Here is a 22,004-nt window from a genome sequence, read left to right as displayed (position 1 = left end):
TTATTAGATTGAGGAGATAAACAAATATGTTTAAAATTATTTAAAAAATAAATAATTAAAAATTAGTTTATATTATTAAATTTAGGAGATAAAATAAAAAATTTTAAAAATATTAATTTGCACGTTCAATCTAACACAGATAAAGTAGGATATTAATATATATTTTTTTTCGTAACTTTTCTCTTAAATCATATGTAACTTTCTTATTTCGATTTCATTTAGTTTTTATGGTTCCATAATTGTACAGTAATATATAACTATTAAACACAATATTAAAATTTGATTTTCAAAAAAAATATATAATATTAATATAGTTATTTATATTAATAACTATAAAAATATATGTTCACACCAAAAAAAGAGAACTATAAGAGTTTTTTAAAAAGAAAGAAATTCCTATAAAAAAAAACTTATTTTGTTGAAGAAATTGGTCAGATAATTTTGATGAACTCACTGTTAAAATAAATCTTATTGATTCTTATGTTTAAAATATAGACGGATACTAAAAAATCTTAGATAAAAGAAAAAAAACTATTAAGAAAAAGTTTTAAATATAATATATATTTTTAAATAATAAAACTAGTTTATAAAAATTATATTTATATTTTATTATTTTAATTTTAAAATAATCAAATCTAACTATTCTACTTACATTATGAATTCTAAAACACTATTTTCTATATAGTTGGAAAAATATTAATGAATGTTTTGGATTATATATTTATATTCATATTCTGTTATCTAATTATCTTGAAGGATAATTTTTACTAGTAACTCGAGAAAAATAAAATATTAACTGAAAGAGAAGATGAGAACGTAGAATCACATCATTTAATCAAATTTTACGTTTGTGTGTTGGAATTTAAATGGAAGAATTGCAGAATCTTTTATACTTTCACAATTTTTCTTTTATCTATTTATTGTTTAAAAATTTCGCTATAAAAATCTTCATTCTTTGACGCGAAATATAACTGTGTTATTGAAAAAGAAAACTTTGCTATAAAAATCTTCTCGTTTTCTCAGATTTTTTACTCTCTTCTTTTCTTTTCATCATTTCATCGTGTCATCTTCAACCAAGACAATGAAGGTCTATGTGACACCCGCGATCATAGTATTTGTTGTGATTATCCTTGGTTTAGTCAATATAAATAATTATAAAGACATCAAAGACAACGAAGAATTCAACTTCTATGTGAGTAACGCCACCGTGCTCAACTTCTCCTACAACACCACCACCACCACCTTTACTTACAACCTTGCTCTTTTCGTCATCATCCTCGAAAGGTTCGAATTCCTTAAATATGTCAAGGCAACAGCCTCGTACCTAAATCATACATTTGCTTCGAAACCAGATGAAACCTTGGTCCAAGGTTTCACCGGACTTAGGATGCGCTTCAACGGTGAGTATGTCGTGCCTTTCACTAAAGATCAACTTTTGACGTTAAACAATAACCAAATGGCTGGGCTTTACAACATCACTATCAGAATATGGCCATCGGTAACATACTCGGACTACATCAAAGCACGAATTATGAAGAAACTTGTTCTATGTGACATACAATTTCCTCTTCAATCTAGGGTTTTATGTGGTTCGACCAATCATGAGTAAGAAGAGTTGAGAAAAGCGATCATTATTACACTTTATTTTTATTATTTTTATTTGATTCATGGAATAAAGACTACATGTTTTGGAGTTTTTTTTAATGTAAATTATTTACCATTAACATGCAATGTAAAGGAATTATCTTTCTTGGTTTTTGGTAGAAGAGGAAGGAAATCACAGAGTATGTTAATGCATTTAATTGTTCATAAATGATACCCAGTTTTAAGTTAGGATTTGAGATTTTGTGAAGATAAGTTATTATGGGTATGAAATGTAAGGTTAATTAGAGTTTGATTAGGGTTGTATGAGATTTTTTCAACGTTGATTGAGATTTCTTTATTCAATGGTGATTTGTTAGGATTAGGTTTGTATGATATATCAAATTCAGTGATTATATTTTGCAAATAATCTCTAGCAGTTTTCTTTAACTAATATGTTTCGAGAAAATTACCATATAAAAAATTAAGAACTTGTTTTTCATAATAATTTGTTACATCGGGTAACAAATGGAGGAGAGAAAGGGGGAAAAGAACCTAACAAATGGAGAGAAAGAGAAAAGAACGCTATTATGAATAAAACTTTTTCAACTTTTATGAGGCCACGCTCTATGAGAACTGTTATTCTAATATCAGAATGTAGCCCACAGCCATTTAATATCTCTGTCACATAGTCTCTGTCTTTGCCAATATATCCTTTTCCGTATCACGTAAATCTTCAAAACTTATTTTTAATACGCTCAGAAGTTCATCCGGGTGAATTCTTTGTAGTTTCAACGATACACTTAGCGGTAGTCCTCTACAATAAACAACCACGTTTCTTGCGAGTTCACTCCATTCGTTTCTTGGTTTTGCTTCTCTAAAGGCATGCCAACTAAAAAGCTCAAGTGACTCATTTTCGTTCAAAAGATGCGTTTGAGTCGGTTCAGCAGGCTAACATTTCTAGTTGTAATGATTATCACAGTTCCTTGACCGAACCATTTAAGACTCCCCCATAGGTTTACTAAATTGGCTAATTGCTCAAAGCCATTCACGTCATCAAGCACAATGAGCAACTTTTTTCGAGAAAGTTCAACCCAGATCGAAGTTCTTCCCATCTCAACGCTTTCCTCCTCGAACTTGGATTTTAGGACATCAGAAAGAAGATTTTCTTGCAAAGTAACATACCTTTCATAACCAACATTCTCAATAAAACTCTTACCAATGAATTGACGATAAATTCGATTGTAGATGGCTTTGGCTATGGTTGTTTTACCTTATCCTCTCATTCCGCATATTGCTATCATACACACTTTGAAGGATTGATTTTGAATACATTTAATCACGTCTTCCACGCGGGACTCTAATCCAACAGCATATTCGGTAATAAATAAGTCTTTATAGTCCAATAATGTCTTAACGCGGTTAACAATTACGTCTACAAGTTCAGCGTCATGCCTTCAAGATGATAATGTGTTACCAAAATTAAAACACAACCTTAACATGTGTAAAAGATAAAAAAAACAAGCTGTACTTCTAAATTTTTTTTATCTTTTACATCAATCAAATTAAACTAACAAGCTGTACTTCCAAATCCACTCTCAATTACTCATAAATCTACTTAAAAAAAACAACAAAAAATCACCCTCAAATCCATTCAAATCATCTCTCCCAAATCACTATTGTTTCGGTAAGGATTTGTGAGACCGAGACACTAACCTTCGACTGGTGCGCTTCGCTTGTCTGTTTCTCGTTCGTATCGATCGGTCACCTTCAATATTGGCCGCTCGGTCACCCTCTTTGTAAAAGAGGAGAGGTACCTTCGACTGGTGCGCTTCGCTTGTCTGCTTCTCGTTCGTACTGATCGGTCACCTTCAATATTGGCCGCTCGGTCACCCTCTTTGTAAAAGAGGAGAGGTACCTGCAAAAGGCACTCCGACGCTCAAGTTAGGAGCGGTTTTATCAACTGTTCGTGACAATTAAATATTGAAATAAATAGAGCGTATTGTAGTCTAAGTTCAAATCTGTCTTTACCTCCCACCTAAACCCTTATTTATAGAGTTTAAAGGAATCTGACACATTAATTTACCTCTTAATGGTCATTAATGCAAACCTTAATTACTTAACGACAGCCGTTACAACATTCATTGTGCGTTACACCTACTTAATTGTTGTCGAGACCGAACGGTTGAGAAACTGGTCGAGACCGAACGAAAAGCTTTGTCGAGACCGAACGGTTGATAAACTAACCGAGACCAAACGGTAGAGACCGAACGGCTGAGAAAGCTAATCGAGACCGAACGGTAGAGACCGAACAGTAGCCTGCGAGCCCATAGTAACAACTATAAAAGAACAAAGCATAAGAGTTGCAATTATTCACTTTCCATTTCAAAGAAAAATTTTAAATATTAAAATATTTATGTTATTTAAGTAAGATTTTTAAAGGAATTACGATATTCTATCAAAACTTTAAAAAGATTTAGAAAAGGAAACACTTAAATAATATTTAATTAAGATTTTAAAGGAAAACATTAGATGTTGTGTAGAATTCTTAGTTTTTCTCTTTCTTTATTCTTTCATTCTAACACAAAATTTTTAATGGAAGATTTAGGTATTTCATTTTTGTTTACGTTTCTTATGTGTCAAGGAGTTTATATTTTCTTTAATTTCTTGTGAAGAAACTATCTCTGTTGCCAACCTGCTTCCCTAAAAGCCATTTTAAATCAACGAATTGGAAAAAACGACTATTTAAAAACACGATGCAAAGAAACTGAAATCTATTGTTAAAGAATGAATATATAAACCAAGCAGCAATACAACACATTATTCAGAAACAGAGAAGCAGTCTGAACATTAAATTACACTAGTTTCTACAACAAAATTTAACTAAAATTATTAAAGTGTAATTAAAATTCTAGAAAAATATAGAAACTCCTAAAATAAAAGAATTAAAATGTAATACACATTCTAAAATATTGTAGAAAAGTTTAAGATAGAAAAAAGAAAACTAAAAACATAGGTAAAAATCTAAAATATTTCACATAACTTGTAGCTAGAATGTTCTAGAATAATCGATGGATCTATAAATATCTATGTACTCTATCATAGGCAAGACAACATCTATCACAACTAAGATAACTACAACACTTCTTCCAACTACTACTTCCATATTATACTATCAACATTTTCTCTACATTCCAGTATCTCTACATTTTCTCTATCTCATCAACTATTCCTTTCACAACCTCAAAATACTAACAGTGGTACTAGAGCTACGTTCGGTCATCTACTAGACATAGATAAAATTTTGAACACAAAACTATAACTCCATTTTGTACTACTTCCAAAATATTTTCTCAACTCATGATTACTATCAATCATAAATTCCAGTACATATTTTCACAAGAGAAAATTATTATTTTTGGAGTGTCAAAATGAAAACATTCTTTTGCTCCCAATATTTATGGGACATCATAAAAGAAGGGTTATTCGAGAAGACACATTCACTCTTACTACAACTCAAAAAAAGGAGTTCAAGGAAAACAAGCAGAAGGATTCAAGGGTTTTATTTGCTCTTCAACAAGCAATTGATGATAATTTTTCCAATGATAATTGGTGCCACAAGTGCAAAACAAGCTTGGAACATAATACAAGAGGAGTTTCAAGGAAGTGATTTGGTATGCAATGTTAAAATTCATTCTCTAAGATAAGAGTTTGAATTATTAAGAATGAAAGAATCCAAGACCTTTAAAGACTACAATTCTAGAATAAAAGAAATAGTTAGTCAGATGAGAGCCTATGAAGAAAATATTCTTAACAAAAAAAAATCGTTGAGAAAATTTTAATTTTTATTCTTTAAAAATATTATGCAATCGCAACCGCGATTGAACAAACAAAAGATTTGGCTACATTGTCAATAACACAACTAATAGACTTTCTTGAAGCTTATGAACAAAGATTGAAAAGGCATGAAAAAGACTTGGTCGAAAATTCCTTTTAATCAAAACTGAAATTACAGTCTCAAAATAAAGAATATGAAGGAAATAAAGTTAGAGGAGAAATTTCTAGAAATAAAGAAAATTCTAAAAGTTTCTTTGTGATTCGTCAAGGAAAATATCCTTCATGTAGCATCTGTAAACAAACAAGTCACTTGAAAAAAGATTGTTGGCATCACGGAAAATCTCAATGTCAGAACTGCAAGAAATTTGGTCACATAGAAAAGTATCGTCGTAATAAAAATAAGCATCAAGCAAACTTTTTGAAAGAACATAATCAAGAGAAACTTTTATTCTACACCAATCAAGAATCTCCTAGTGGAGAAGGAAGTTGGTACTTGGGTAGTGAATGCAACAATCACATGGCAAAAGATCAAAGCATCTTCAAAGACATTGACAAATCTGTAATGTCAAAGTTCGGCTAGAAAATGACATCACAATGGAGTTTTGAGGGAAATGAACTATCATGGTGGAGACAAAGAAAGGTATGAAATTCACCAAGAATGTTTTACTGGTTCCAAATCTTAAAGAAAAACTTTAAAGTATTGGTAAAATGATGGAGAATGGTTATTCTCTTCATTTTGAGAAAGATACATGCAAAATTTATGACAATAAAATGATAGAAATTCGCCAAGTAAAAATGGAGAAGAGAAATATAAGCTTTCCTATAAGCTTCAAACCTGGAACTAATATTGTCATGAAGGTAAAAGTTGATAACTCATGGCTTTGGCATAGGAGATTTGGCTATTTCAACACACATGCCTTAAAGCTTCTATATTAGAAAAACATGATGAGAGATCTTCCATACTTGAAGGAGAATAATGAACCATGTGAAGGATGTCTCCTCGTCAAACAACACTGATTACCATTCTTAATAGGCAAAGCATGGAGAGAAAAAACTTATTAGAGTTGATTCATACTGATGTTTGTGAACCAATAAGGACACCTTCACATCACAACAATAAGTATTTCATCATTTTCATTGATGACTTCTCTCGAATGACATGGGTCTATTTCTTAAAGGCAAAGTCAGAAGTCTTCGAAGTATTCAAGAAATTCAAGGCCCTTATTGAGAAGCAAAGTGGAAAACAGATAAGATTACTTATAAATGATCGTAGCAAGGAGTACACATCTCGCGAGTTTGAAAAATTCTGCAAAGATGAAGGCAAAGAGCGACAACTTACAGTCGCATATACTCCACAACAAAAGTGTCTCAAAGAGAAAGAATTGCATAGTTATGGAGATGACAAGATCAATACTAAAAGAGAAAAATATATCTAACACTTTTTCTTTTGTATAACAATATTTTAATCTAATTTCAAAATTTCAATTACACAAACCTTTTATTTAGTAAGTAATTTAAAAAACTTATCTTTTTTATTCTCTTGGGTCCTTAATTCTTATTTCATAGGAAAAACTTTTAGTTTGCTAAAAAAATTTTTATTATCTTTTAACAATTCGACCATTTTGATATCTATAAAATTTTTTTATATTTTTAATATATTTTTCATCTTATTATGTCCTTAATTATACATTTTTTTTTCTTTTTCTTTGTGTGATTCAGTAAATGATGTATCAACTTGTTTTGAAGACACACATTTAATTGTTTTTACTCATTTTTAATATTTTTTGTTGTTTACTTTTATCATGTAGAATATTATTTTTTATTGTTTTTATATAATTATTTTTTTAACTCAATTCATAAGTATAATTTTATCACCACAATTGTATAAATATATTTTATTTACTATAATATAATAACTTAATGTCATTGTCACAACTCTTGTACATAAATTGAAATTCAAAAGATGAAAGATCTATACTAAATTTTAATTATTATCAGTCTAATGATTGTGTTTTGTATGATTTCGTTCAAGAGGTATATTATAATTTTTATTAGTGTATAAAAAAAATATTTAATTAGAATTTATAGAAAGAAAGTAAACAAATAAATGAATATAGCTCTTTTAACCTAATTACCTTAAACTTTTTGTTTTACATATCAAATATATTTCTAAAATGACATTGACGAAAGAATATGTCAAATCATGTAAATAACTCAAATGACCACATAAAACATATTTAACATGTTAAAAAAATGTAACATAATTGAATTAAAAAATTATATTTATTCCGAATATAAATAAATTTTAATTTCACATCAAATTAGGTTTAACCCATAAAAATATTATACCCATTCAAAATAAACATAAAAATTAATAGTCATCTCAAATAATTGACAAATGAAACTTATCATATATTACGTCCATAAGTGGAATTAATGTATATTTCCTAGTTTGAATATTAAATTTTTCTCTCAGAATTGAAATAATTTTTTTCTTTAAAAATAAATATGAAATAATGAAATATTATTCCAAACAAGCATAGCCTTATCGAAATTTTTTTGTGTTATGTAGGAATCCATGTCCAAACAACCTTAACTCCGTCGTCATAATTGTAATGTCCCACTTTTCAGTAACCCTGTTGACCTCTAATTTTAAATTGATTGTTGGGAGTCGGAACACATTCATAGATGTTAAAACAGAGGTGAACTTGATTCGTTTCTGTAAGTTTAGTGATTACAGTGAAGAAGGTTATTAGTAGGAAGTAAAATTTGAGAAAGAGCAAAGGGTTGGAGTGAATGAGACGTCAACACAAAAAAAACAGAGATGGTCACATGTGACTGCACAAAGCACAATGAAAGTTATTAGTCTGTCAATTTAGTCTATCAATTTTAAAATATATTAATTTAATTTTTTTAACCAATTGTTAAATTTATTTAATATTTTAAATATATAATAATATTTATGTTTGATATATTGTTCGATATATTTTTTCTAAAATGTTAGTTAATAAATACGTTTAAAAATATTAAATAAATTTAACAAAATTTAATTAAAATAACTAAATTCTTACTATTCTAAAAAAACTTAAGTTTGAAAAAATAACTAATTTTAATTTTTATTTAAATTAAAAAGACAAAAATATATTTCACCTTTTTAAATAATTTTAAGTTGATGAAGTTATAAAATCTTAATTAATTCAATATAAAAAAAAATATAATCAAACTGAGATATGAATATGATATTAGAGTATCCGTGAGGTTATTCTTTAAAGTTTTGATCTAATTTTTGTAAACACTACATTTTAATATTTTTTTTTATAATTTTTATTCAATTAAGGGTCTTCTATTTGTAGTTTTTATTAATGTTTTATTTGATTGTTAATATATATATATATATATATATATATATATATATTATATTTCTAAATTAATAAAGTTTTTTTTTTTACAATTCAGGACCTTATTTTTATTTTATTTTATTTTATATGAGCGTGTTCTAATGAAGAGATCTTATGTAACACAAATCGTAATCTTATGATGTAGTGTATACTTCCTATTATGGATATGTTTTTAGAAATCATACCTAGGATCATAAGTTCAAAATATAGATATCATAAAATCCTCTCATTAATTATAATATATTATACGACAAAATTTAAGATTTTAAATTTTAAATAAGATCACAAATCATAAAAAATAGAATAATTAAATTTTTTTCAAAAGTCAAATAATATATTAATTAAGGTGTAAAACCTATAAAATCCTTTAATTTAGATAAAGATAGTTAAACGAATCTAAAAGTAATATGATAGAAATTAAAAAAAAAAGTAACTTAGCATACAATTCAGAAACTCAAATTTGTTGAGTTCCTTATACAGAGTTTGTAATGAAGTTAGAAAAGTTTGTAAGCAATATTTATTTTTTATTTAAGTGAACTTGTAGAAATATGGATTATATAATCTAATTGAAAATACCAAGTTTAGAATATAAGTGAGAATGATAATGAGACAAGGTAACATGAGAAATGTGAAACCATTAAAAAGGAGGCGTAAAAAATATCCAGTGTAGACATTTACACGTGATCATATTGAATTTACAATAATTAATTATCCATGTCATTAACTTTTTAATAACCAACGGACATAAGTAATCTTTTTGTTTTAATTAAGAAAAAAATTAGATATATAATTAAAAGTTATCAATTTGTCCAATAAACCTAAAACCAATTTAACCTAAATATACTAGTTGCTTGGTTAAAGAGAAGAATAAAAATAAAAATGATGAAATTAAAGGAGTTCGTAAAGTAAAATAAAACTAAGTGAATTTAATTATTTTTTATTTCATTTTTAATTATTTTTCTATTTTTTATTGAATTAAATACTTTTACATTGAAGAAACTGAGGAATAATTATTGTTTGCTTGTGTTAAAGTTTGCCAGAAAAAAAACACAAAAAGTAAATCGATAATTATATAAATGATCAAATTAATAAAAAAAATTATTTTACCATAAACCACTCTACTTTTCTTATTTTCTATTATATTTTTCTTAAAAATTTTTATTTTTTTTATATATATTTTACTTTGTCAATTTTTCATAAACTTAATCTAATATTTTTTTTAGTTTTTTAATTTTATTAATTTATTATGAATAAATAATCGGTCTAATATAGTAAAAATTGATATATTTAATTTATATCATGACAAAAAAATTAAAATCTTAATATTAAAAAATAATTTTTATTAATTATTTTAATTTCATTACTAACTACTATAATTAAATATATATTTAATATTTAGCAACTGTGATCTCTTTATTTATAAATGTGTAGCTTAATAATACAATAGCATCAATATTTTATTTTCTTCTCTAAAACTAATAAATAAAAAAATCGAAGGGTGTCCAAAGAAAGAAGCAACCAGCTTTAACCTTTAAAGTCCTTTTCTGATGCATTGGAAGACAGATTTGAGCAGCAAGAAAATAGCTGATAAAAGTTCATCACACCATTTAAAATTCAATCCAAACAAAAGGAGAATACACTTCACTACTTCACTTTCACACATTTTTTAATATAATTTTTTACTTCAAAATCTAGTACTACTTTCTGTATTTATCTTTTTTTTTTAATTTGTTTAAATAAAGAAAAAAAATATAAAATGAGAGTTTTTTTTAACTTGAATAAAACAAGTAAATTTGAAATAGTACACATTGACTTTTAATTTGAATATATATTATTTAACAAGAACCCACCCATGTTTCTGTATTGGGTTGATGAAATAATTTGTGGGTTTGAAAATGAAATCCATTTTGTTTTTTTTTTAATATACACTCTCTTATATATTCGAATTAACTAAAGTTAAAAAAAAATGAAATATAAAACAAACCAAATTTTATGAATTTTGATTAATTTCTGTTAGTTAAAAAAAATGTTGCTATCCTTTTCGAGAGTAATTCATGCATGGTAGCACAATTTTGTTTTTATTTCAAGTCTTAGCTCAAACAGAGGTAAGGCTACTCTGAAGTACTGAATCTATGACATGCCTGAATAAAAAAGCTTGAGATATAAAAAATACATTAAATCCTTTGAAACTGGAAGAAGAAGATAATTAATATTTTCAATAAAAGAATTTCCAGCTTTAACATTCTTTATGAGGAGCCTTTTTCTGTCACATTGTCTTGGGATATTACACAGAAGCAAACAAAACAAGCAACACATAACCCTTTGAATTTTCACCTTACTCTTTGTTTTCTCATACCCTTACCTCTTTGTCCCTCTGTTTCTCACTGTGAAACTTCTTCATCTCCCTTCTCTTCTTTTTACCTCACTTTGCTTTCATTCTCCATACCATGTCAACTTCACTTTTTCTACCCTTCTATCTCTCTCTCTTTCTCTCACATCACAAATTCTCCTCTTTTTAAATCCTTCACCTCCAACTCTGAGAGCCTCAACCATAACCCTTTTTCCTTGTTCAGTCATCACTCAACACACTCCTTCACTTCACAAACACTTTGTGTAGCTGCTATGGAAGTAAGTCATAAGTCTTTGTATTCTATTGCTATTGTTCTACATGTTTTGTTATGCTACTTGTTTAGTTAATTTTCATGTTTGAGTTTATTGGTGATTTTGTGTCTATGTTATTCCCACTTGGTGTATGTTTTGATGTAAGTTCTTAAACTTGTATGTGAAAACCGAGGTTTTAGTCAAAATTTGAACTTGTTAATGTATTCTTTAAAGGGTAATCAGTAATATGGAACTGAAGTCACTCTCTCTAAACTGATAGAAAAACCAGAGTCAGAAAATCAAGCATAGTGTTATGATTTGGGGTTACTGATACTGTAAAAAAAAGAAAAAAAAAAAACTGATGGAAGTGACTGAACAAATATGTATAAATTTTTAAAATATTGTGACTGTTTTTCTTGTGATACAAAGAGTGATTTTTGTTGCTGATGTGTTGATTTCTTGTGTAGGAATATTACTACAAGAGGCATCATGTGCCAGCATTTGGGAGCTGGGATTGGAATGATAATCTTCCCTTCACTCAGTGCTTTGAGTCTGCAAGACAAGCTGGTTTGTTAAGATACAGTTATTCTGAGTCTGAAGATAGAGACCTTTATGTCACTGGGGACTTGTATGAGAATGATGTTGTCACACCTGCTATGATTGTTGTTCCTCGTAGAAGGGTATGTGTATGTTCAATATGCTTCTAAGTTCTTCTTTTTCTGAATTTTTCCTTGGTGTTTTTTTCTTAGGATAAACTTCTTAGTCAGTCATGCATGAGTTTTTATTTTAGTTAGTGGTGAAACTGCATATTTCTTCTTCACTCTGTGTTGGCTTAACACCACTTGTTTCTGGTTAGCTGAAAGAGAAATGAAAGTTCCTTGTACAGAAACAAGAGTTTTTTCTGCTAGAATATAAGTTAATCATTACTTGTATGAGTCATTCACGTTAGTAGGAGATTATTAAAGTGATTAAAGTGACACTCAAGTATTTCTCTATAATTAACCTGTTTGCACAATATTAAAGGCACAAGTTAGTTAAACAGTTCATTGTCTTTTGAGCATTTTTTATGTTATCTTGTGCTTGATCATGATAAAGGGTCTTGTATTTTCAATTTTGTTAAACCAAGGTTGGTGCATCAAAAGAAGGTGAAAATTAATGACAAGAAAACGAAGTTCCAATGTTTCATCCATATGACAGGGTTAGACCATGAGTGTTGAAAAACAAACAACTTTTGTCTTCTTCTTTCTCTGTGGCATTTCTTTATACTATGTAGACACACTTTATTGTGGGCCCTACTATAGTAAATGACACTCATGATTCATGCCACAGGTGAGAAATTATTAACACAAACTTTTCCAATAGCACACAGATTGCTGGTGAAGTTGTGTATCTGACAATGATTAACAGTTTTAAATTAATACTTTTATGATAAAGTATGATTATAAATAACTTAGTGCAATAGGTGCAACTTTAGGCTTTATTGTCCATGTCAATTGGTCACTAATAACACAGACAATGGGATCCATTGGTGTCATACCAAGGTAGTAAAGTAATCAAAGATGAAATTTCCTATGTAATGATGAGTAATGTAGCATACAATGAAGGGTAAACATTCATGTCTAACATCTTCAAAGGTCACTTTCTTTTTTTTCTTCTGATGGGGTTCTTAACTTGTTGCTGACAATGTAGGAAAAGGTACGTTGCCAGCATGAAAAAAGAAGCAAAAAAGCAGAATTGGGTGAGTAATGTGAAGGAGCTATCTAGCCCAACTAATCCAATTCCAAGACCAAAACCAAAGCCTGTTGATGAAGACTTGTACAAGATCTCACCAGAGCTACTTTATGCCAAAACTAGGAAGGTCTTAATTCTTTAACCCTTTTAACCTTTCTTCGGGATTTGCTTTGTTCTTCATATCATTGATAGCAACAATGCTTGCATTCAGCGAAAGCTTTTTGTTGACCAGTTGATATCTAAGAATGGGACATCGACATTAATGATGTACGGTGCTGCTTTCATTCCTGTCACTATTTTTGCAATCATTCAGTTTCCTATTTATGTCATGTAAGAATTGGATATCGACATTAATGATATACGATGCTGTTTTCATTCCTGTCACTATTTTTGCAATCATTCAGTTTCCTGTTTATGTCATGTAAGAATTGGACATCGACATTAATGATATACGGTGCTGCTTTCATTCCTGTCACTATTTTTGCAATCATTCAGTTTCCTGTTTATGTCATGGTTCCAAGCATCACCAAGCATCTTTGGAAGCAAGTCGAGAATGAAATATGTTGTGAAAGTAAGAAATTTTAAAAGAAATTAAAATCTATAACTTCTGGTTCAGAGTTTTTACAACCAAAGTTCAAGACCTATCATCAATGATTTCACCCAAAAGTACATAGAAAAAGACAAACTAAAACACCCCAACAAAAACCAAAAACCAAAGAATAACTAAACAACAAAAGAGCTTGCCACAGTAATCATGTGACTATATATAATGGTGAAATCTTCTTGGTCCCTTTTGGATTTAAATATCATCCAATTAAGTATCTGTTCTCTATTTCACTTGTATGATTGCAAAAATAGTGACAGGAATGAAAGCAGCACCATATATCATTAATGTAGATGTCCAATTCTTACATGACATAAACAGGAAACTGAATGATTGCAAAAATAGTGACAGGAATGAAAGCAGCATCGTATATCATTAATGTCGATGTCCAATTCTTACATGACATAAATAGGAAACTGAATGATTGCAAAAATAGTGACAGGAATGAAAGCAGCACCATACATCATTAATGTCGATGTCTCATTCTTACATATCGACTGGTCAACAAAAAGGTTTCGCTGAATGTAAGCATTGTTGTTATCAATGATATGAAGAACAAAGCAAATCCCAATTTCAGTGCTCTTGGCAGATACTTGTGAAAATCCCACAACTTACATGGAGAAGTGAGAATGAAAAGGAAGACCACCACTGAAGCAAGTGAGGTTGCAAGAGCCACAACATCCATGATGGTGAAAAAGAGAAACTCATTTACAGGAAACGCATCAATGCCATATTCAGTGGGGTAAGCAGCAGAAAATACCACTGTGGCAATCAGAATAGCAATAACAGTGGAGCATGATTGAGCTGTTTCCTTCAACCATTTTTGTGCCTCTTTAAGTATTCCATCATGCTCAATTTCCAATATGTCTTCTGGTGTATGCCCATTTATGTCAAAGTGCATGTTGTAATGTTTAGGTGTGAATCTTCTCACAGTCTGAAAATACAATAGTTACTTTCTACTCATTCATTGCAAGTATTTTAAGGTTAGATAAGACGCTAACCTGATATGTGATTAAGTGACTCAATTTTAGAGTTTAAATTTCTGGTTGTTTTCTATGCTGTCTTGTTGAGGTTTTATAAAATACATTGATGTAAAAGGGTTTTAAATATATTTTAAAATATTAAAATCAGTATTTATCAATATATTATGAAGACATATAATAGAAGACTAAAAATTCAATAGAAAATCTAAATTTTTAAATTAATAGTGTCCAAATACATGCGAAGTTGTAAATACTTACATCATACCAACGCAACTCATCTTGTAGATGGAATGCCACTCCAGCTAAGCCTTCTGCTTTGTAATAATTCATTCTTGCAACTTCATGCAAGACAGTTCTTCCTTTTTCTGTGATTTGACCAACCAATAATTTCATTGTACCTGTTCTTTCTATTATTTTAAGGATTTTCTTCTGTCGATACTTAACAGCCCTGTGCATAAATTACACTAAACAAAATAAGTATGACAATATTGTTGAAAGAAAATTGTTTTAACACTATTACTTTTGATCCATTCTTACATTGTCAATATCTTCTGCTTATTCTTACTTTTGAAAGAAAATTGTTGTTACCATATTTATTTGTTTAGCAAAAGCACAAGCATCACAATCATCAATAGATTGAAAGGAAATATCAGTATATTGAGAAGCTAAAGTTTGAAAAACTTTATTTGAAGGATGTCCAAGTTTCATGTGCCATAGATTACAAGAATCACTAGAACTATTATGAAAAGCAGAATGAAAAATGTTTAATTCAGAAGTAGTTGTTGGATTATTACTAAGAAGATAAAAAAGGCCCTTGTATTTCTTAGCTACTCCAATCGTCTGGTAAGTATCCATGTGCACAATGAGACAACTATTTTGATGAAAAACAATGAGGAAATTATTGGAATGTAACAGTTTAGAAATAGAAATAAGATGAACAGAGAAATTGGGAACAAAAAGAGTATTATGCAAAATCAAATTGCCTAAAATGACAGTGCCAGAAAATTTAGCAGTAACAAAACTGTGATTTGGTAAACGTATCGAAATTTTGAAGAACATATATGATCAGTAGCGCCACTATCTATAATCCAAGAAGAAAAATTAAGTGAAGAAAAATAACCTGATGACTGTGGAGTGCATTGATTAACACTGGCCTCCCTAGTAGTAGGAGATTGAGACTGTTTCAATAAACCAAGAATGGTGTCATACTGATCTTGAGAAAAAGTGCATGGAATTTGAGTTTTATCAGCGGAAGAATCAGTGGAGGTGTGTGAAACACCATCAGTCAGGTTGGCAGAAGGATTGGAGATGACAGAATTAGGTTTGATGATGGGTTTATAACCTTGAGGAAGGCCATATTTGATCTAGCAATTATCAGAAGTATGATTGGTTCTTTTGCAATGATCGCAGTATTTGGAACGACCACCATATTTAGGAATGCGTCCGCGTCCACGACCAGAAGAAACACCAGGACGATCGGTCTTATAAGGCTTGTACTGAGGATCGTGAGAATTGAAATTGGCCATGGAATCTTGTGGAATTTGTGAGGAAGAATTGTGAAATCCGCGTTCTTGTTGAAGGATCAAAGAAAAAGTTTTGGTAAGAGTCGGCATGGGTTCCGTTAGCATGATTTGAGAACGTACAGAAGAGAATTCATCGTTTAACCCACGTAGAAACTTGATTACAGAATCATCACTACGATCTTGTTGAATCTTGATCAATAATCCACAATTGCAAGGAGAATGACAGGTACAAACAAGAATGGTTTGATACAGAGAAAGCTCTTTCCAAATTATTTGAAGACGAGTATAATACTGAGATACAGTGGAATCACCTTGTTTGCAAGAGTGAAGAGCTTATTGAAGATCAGCAATACGAAACTTATCACCATGAGAAAAATGTTGAAGGAGATCAGTCCAAAACTCGTAGGCAGATTCCATCCACATAACGGATTATTTTATGGGAAGCGTCATGGATCGCGTCAGCCATGAAATCACCATCTTGTTGCAGCATTTCTAGGCTTCGTGAAGGACATCATCAGCAGGAGGGCAAGAAACAGTACCAAGAACGAATTTTTCTTTATTCTTGGTTTCAAGAGCAACGAGCATATCATGTCGCCATTGTTGATAGTTGTTGTCAGAAAGGGAAGGAGTGACAAGAACAAGAGCTGGGTTCTCACCGGGATGGAGAAACAGAGGATTAGCAGGATTAGAAAGATAATCGGCGGTGGAATTGGAGAAAGCCATGAGAATAGAACAGAAAGTATTTGTCTACTGATACCATGTAAGAGATCAGAGAAACGAGGAAGAGAAAACTAGAAAGAACAAACTGAAAATGAATTGTATTGAAAAGTTACAGAAATTACAACAAAACAAAGTATTTATACAGAAAAATAAAGAAACAACTAAGAAAAGTAAAACGCAGACCGAGCAGCTTCCTAGACCGATCGTCCTAGAGTAGAGACGATCGGTAGTGAGCAGACAACTAAACCTGTCGAACGGTACGACGGATCGTCCGAGAGTAGAGACGATCGACAGTGAGAAGACAACAGAACCTGTCGATCGCTACGACCGATCGTCCGAGAGTAGAGACGATCGGTAGTGAGAAGACAACAGGAACAGTAGCGAGAAGTCAACAGAACCTAACGAACGGTACAGCCGATCGTCCGAGAGTCCTTACCGATCAGTGGTGACGATCGGTAAAAACGATCGGTAATGAAAAGGATTACTATCAAACCGATCGTCCGAGAGTAGAGCCGATCAGTGATGACGAGCGTTAAGGACGATCGGTAACGTAAAAGGTCTCTATCACTTATCATGGCAAGTAAAAAACAATGAGTATAATAGGACATTATTGATTACAATGCCACGTAATCCTTTAAATATGACGAAATGGAGAAGAATAAGTGTACAAAAAGGGGAAGAGTATGTGTACAAAAAGAGTAAGTGTACAAAAAGGAATAGGAAAAGAAAAAACATATGTTGGCTGAACAACTAGCCAGCACTTTAGTAAAATATGACTTATCATTGCAAGTATCAAACAATGAATATAATAGGACATTATTGATTACAATGCCACGTAATCCTTTAAATATGACGAAAAGGAGAAGAACAAGTGTACAAAAAGGGGAAGAGTAAGTGTACAAAAAGATTAAGTGTACAAAAAGGGAATAGGAAAAGAAAAAACATATGTTGGCTGAACAACTAGCCAGCAGTTTAGTAAAATATGACTTATCATGGAAAATATCACACAATGAGTATAATAGGACATTATTGATTACAATGCCACATAATCCTTTAAATATGACTAAAAGGAGAAGAGTAAGTGTACAAAAAGGAAGTGTACAAAAAGAGTAAGTGTACAAAAAGGGAATACGAAAAAAAACATAAGTTGGCTGAACCACTAGCCAGCACTTTAGTAAAATATAACTTATCATAGGAAGTATCAAACAATGAGTATAATAGGACATTATTGATTACAATGTCACGTAATCCTTTAAATATGACGAAAAGGAGAAGAGTAAGTGTACAAAAAGGGGAAAAGTAAGTGTACAAAAACAGTAAGTGTACAAAAAGGGAATAGAAAAAAAAACATATGTTGGCTGAACAACTAGCCAGCAGTTTAGTAAAATATAACTTATGATTGCAAATATCAAACAATGAGTATAATAGGACATTATTGATTACAATGTCACGTAATCCTTTAAATATGACGAAAAGGAGAAGAGTAAGTGTACAAAAAGGGGAAGAGTAAGTGTACAAAAAGAGTAAGTGTACAAAAAGGAATAGGAAAAGAAAAAACATGTGTTGGCTGAACAACTAGCCAGCAGATTAGTAAAATATGACTTAGCATGGCAAGTATCAAATAATGAGTATAATAGGACATTATTGATTACAATGCCACGTAATCCTTTAAATATGACGAAAAGGAGAAGAACAATTGTACAAAAAGGGGAAGAGTAAGTATACAAAAAGAGTAAGTGTACAAAAAGGAATAGGAAAAGAAAAAACATATGTTGGCTGAACTACTAGCTAGCACTTTAGTAAAATATGACATATCATGGCAAGTATCAAACAATGAGTATAATAGGACATTATTGATTACAATGCCACATAATCCTTTAAATATGACGAAAAGAAGAAGAGTAAGTGTACAAAAAGAGTAAGTGTACAAAAAGGAAAAAGGAAAAAAAAAACATATGTTGGCTGAACAACTAGCCAGCACTTTAGTAAAATATAATATATCATAGCAAGTATCAAACAATGAGTATAATAGGACATTATTGATTACAATGCCACGTAATCCTTTAAATATGACGGAAAGGAGAAGAGTAAGTGTACAAAAAGGGGAAGAGTAAGTGTACAAAAACAGTAAGGGTACAAAAAGGGAATAGGAAAAGAAAAAACATATGTTGGCTGAACAACTAGCCAGCAGTTTAGTAAACTATGACTTGTCATGGCAAGTATCAAACAATGAGTATAATAGGACATTATTGATTACAATGCCACGTAATCCTTTAAATATGACGAAAAGGAGAAGAGTAAGTGTACAAAAAGAGTAAGTGTACAAAAAGGGAATAGGAAAAGAAAAAACATATGTTGGCTGAACAACTAGCCAGCAGTTTAGTAAAATATGACTTATCATGGCAAGTATCAAACAATGAGTATAATAGGACATTATTGATTACAATGTCACGTAATCCTTTAAATATGACGAAAAGGAGAAGAGTAAGTGTACAAAAAGGGGAAGAGTAAGTGCATAAAAAGAGTAAGTGTACAAAAAGGAATAGGAAAAGAAAAAACATGTGTTGGTTTAACAACTAGCGAGCAGTTTAGTAAAATATGACTTACCATGGCAAGTATCAAATAATGAGTATAATAGGACATTATTGATTACAATGCCACGTAATGCTTTAAATATGACGAAAAGGAGAAGAGCAAGTGTAAAAAAAGGGGAAGAGTAAGTGTACAAAAAGATTAAGTGTACAAAAAGGGAATAGGAAAAGAAAAAACATATGTTGGCTGAACAACTAGCGAGCATTTTAGTAAAATATGACTTATCATGGAAAGTATCAAACAATGAGTATAATAGGACATTATTGATTACAATGCCACATAATCCTTTAAATATGACGAAAAGGGGAAGAGTAAGTATACAAAGAGGGGAGGACTAAGTGTACAAAAAGAGTAAGTGTACAAAAAGGGAATAGAAAAAAAAAACATATGTTGGCTGAACAACTAGCCAGCAATTTAGTAAAATATAACTTATCATAACAAGTATCAAACAATGAGTATAATAGGACATTATTGATTAGAATGCCACGTAATCCTTTAAATATGACGGAAAGGAGAAGGGTAAGTGTACAAAAAGGGAAAGAGTAAGTGTACAAAAACAGTAAGTGTACAAAAAGGAAATAGGAAAAAAAAAACATATGTTGTCTGAACAAATAGCCAGCAGTTTAGTAAACTATGAGTTGTCATGGCAAGTATCAAACAATGAGTATAATAGGACATTATTGATTACAATGCCACGTAATCCTTTAAATATGACGAAAAGGAGAAGAGTAAGTGTACAAAAAGAGTAAGTGTACAAAAAGGAATAGGAAAAGAAAAAACATATGTTGGCTGAACAACTAGCCAGCAGTTTAGTAAAATATGACTTATCATGGCAAGTATCAAACAATGAGTATAACAGGACATTATTGATTACAATGTCACGTAATCCTTTAAATATGACGAAAAGGAGAAGAGTAAGTGTACAAAAAGGGGAAGAGTAAGTGTATAAAAAGAGTAAGTTTACGAAAAGGAATAGGAAAAGAAAAAACATGTGTTGGTTGAACAACTAGCCAGCAGTTTAGTAAAATATGACTTACCATGGCAAGTATCAAATAATGAGTATAATAGGACATTATTGATTACAATGTCACGTAATGCTTTAAATATGACGAAAAGGAGAAGAGCAAGTGTAAAAAAAGGGGAAGAGTAAGTGTACAAAAAGAGTAAGTGTAAGAAAAGGGAATGGGAAAAGATAAAACATATGTTGGCTGAACAACTAGCGAGCATTTTAGTAAAATATAACTTATCATGGCAAGTATCAAACAATGAGTATAATAGGACATTATTGATTACAATGCCACATAATCCTTTAAATATGACGAAAAGGGGAAGAGTAAGTGTACAAAAAGGGGAGGAGTAAGTGTACAAAAAGAGTAAGTGTACAAAAAGGGAATAGAAAAAAAAAACATATGTTGGCTGAACAACTAGCCAGCACTTTAGTAAAATATAACTTATCATAACAAGTATCAAACAATGAGTATAATAGGACATTATTGATTACAATGTCACGTAATCTTTTAAATATGACGGAAAGGAGAAGGGTAAGTGTACAAAAAGGGGAAGAGTAAGTGTACAAAAACAGTAAGGGTACAAAAAGGGAATAGGAAAAGAAAAAATATATGTTGGCTCAACAACTAGCCAGCAGTTTAGTAAACTATGACTTGTCATGGCAAGTATCAAACAATGAGTATAATAGGACATTATTGATTACAATGCCACGTAATCCTTTAAATATGACAAAAAGGAAAAGAGTAAGTGTACAAAAAGGAATAGGAAAAGAAAAAACATGTGTTGGTTGAACAACTAGCCAGCAGTTTAGTAAAATATGACTTACCATGGCAAGTATCAAATAATGAGTATAATAGGACATTATTGATTACAATGCCACGTAATGCTTTAAATATGACGAAAAGGAGAAGAGTAAGTGTAAAAAAAGGGGAAGAGTAAGTGTACAAAAAGAGTAAGTGTACAAAAAGGGAATGGAAAAGAAAAAACATATGTTGGTTGAACAACTAGCGAGCATTTTAGTAAAATATGACTTATCATGGCAAGTATCAAACAATGAGTATAATAGGACATTATTGATTACAATGCCACATAATCCTTTAAATATGACGAAAAGGGGAAGAGTAAGTGTACAAAAAGGGGAGGACTAAGTGTACAAAAAGAGTAAGTGTACAAAAAGGGAATAGAAAAAAAAAACATATGTTGGTTGAACAACTTGCCAGCACTTTAGTAAAATATAACTTATCATAAATAGTATCAAACAATGAGTATAATAGGACATTATTGATTATAATGCCACGTAATCCTTTAAATATGACGGAAATGAGAAGGGTAAGTGTACAAAAAGGGGAAGAGTAAGTGTACAAAAACAGTAAGTATACAAAAAGGGAATAGGAAAAGAAAAAACATATGTTGGCTGAACTACTAG

At 30.5% G+C, this 22,004-nt stretch overlaps 1 protein-coding gene across 1 annotated transcript; it reads left to right on the top strand.

Annotated features, from left to right (window-relative positions):
* The first annotated feature begins 11,177 nt into the window (after positions 1-11,177).
* On the top strand, positions 11,178-13,299 carry LOC108347066 (uncharacterized). Its single transcript, XM_017586182.2, has 3 exons — positions 11,178-11,444; positions 11,885-12,097; positions 13,107-13,299. Exons 1-3 carry the CDS (start codon positions 11,439-11,441, stop codon positions 13,161-13,163), a joined length of 276 nt encoding a protein of 91 aa, XP_017441671.2. The 5' UTR covers positions 11,178-11,438; the 3' UTR covers positions 13,164-13,299.
* The last annotated feature ends 8,705 nt before the right edge of the window (positions 13,300-22,004 follow it).

Source organism: Vigna angularis, chromosome 9 (genome assembly GCF_016808095.1).
Source record: "Vigna angularis cultivar LongXiaoDou No.4 chromosome 9, ASM1680809v1, whole genome shotgun sequence".
Classification (NCBI taxonomy): domain Eukaryota; kingdom Viridiplantae; phylum Streptophyta; class Magnoliopsida; order Fabales; family Fabaceae; genus Vigna; species Vigna angularis.
The sequence above is the reverse complement of the archived record's forward strand: the minus strand, read 5'-3'. Positions and strand labels throughout refer to the sequence as shown.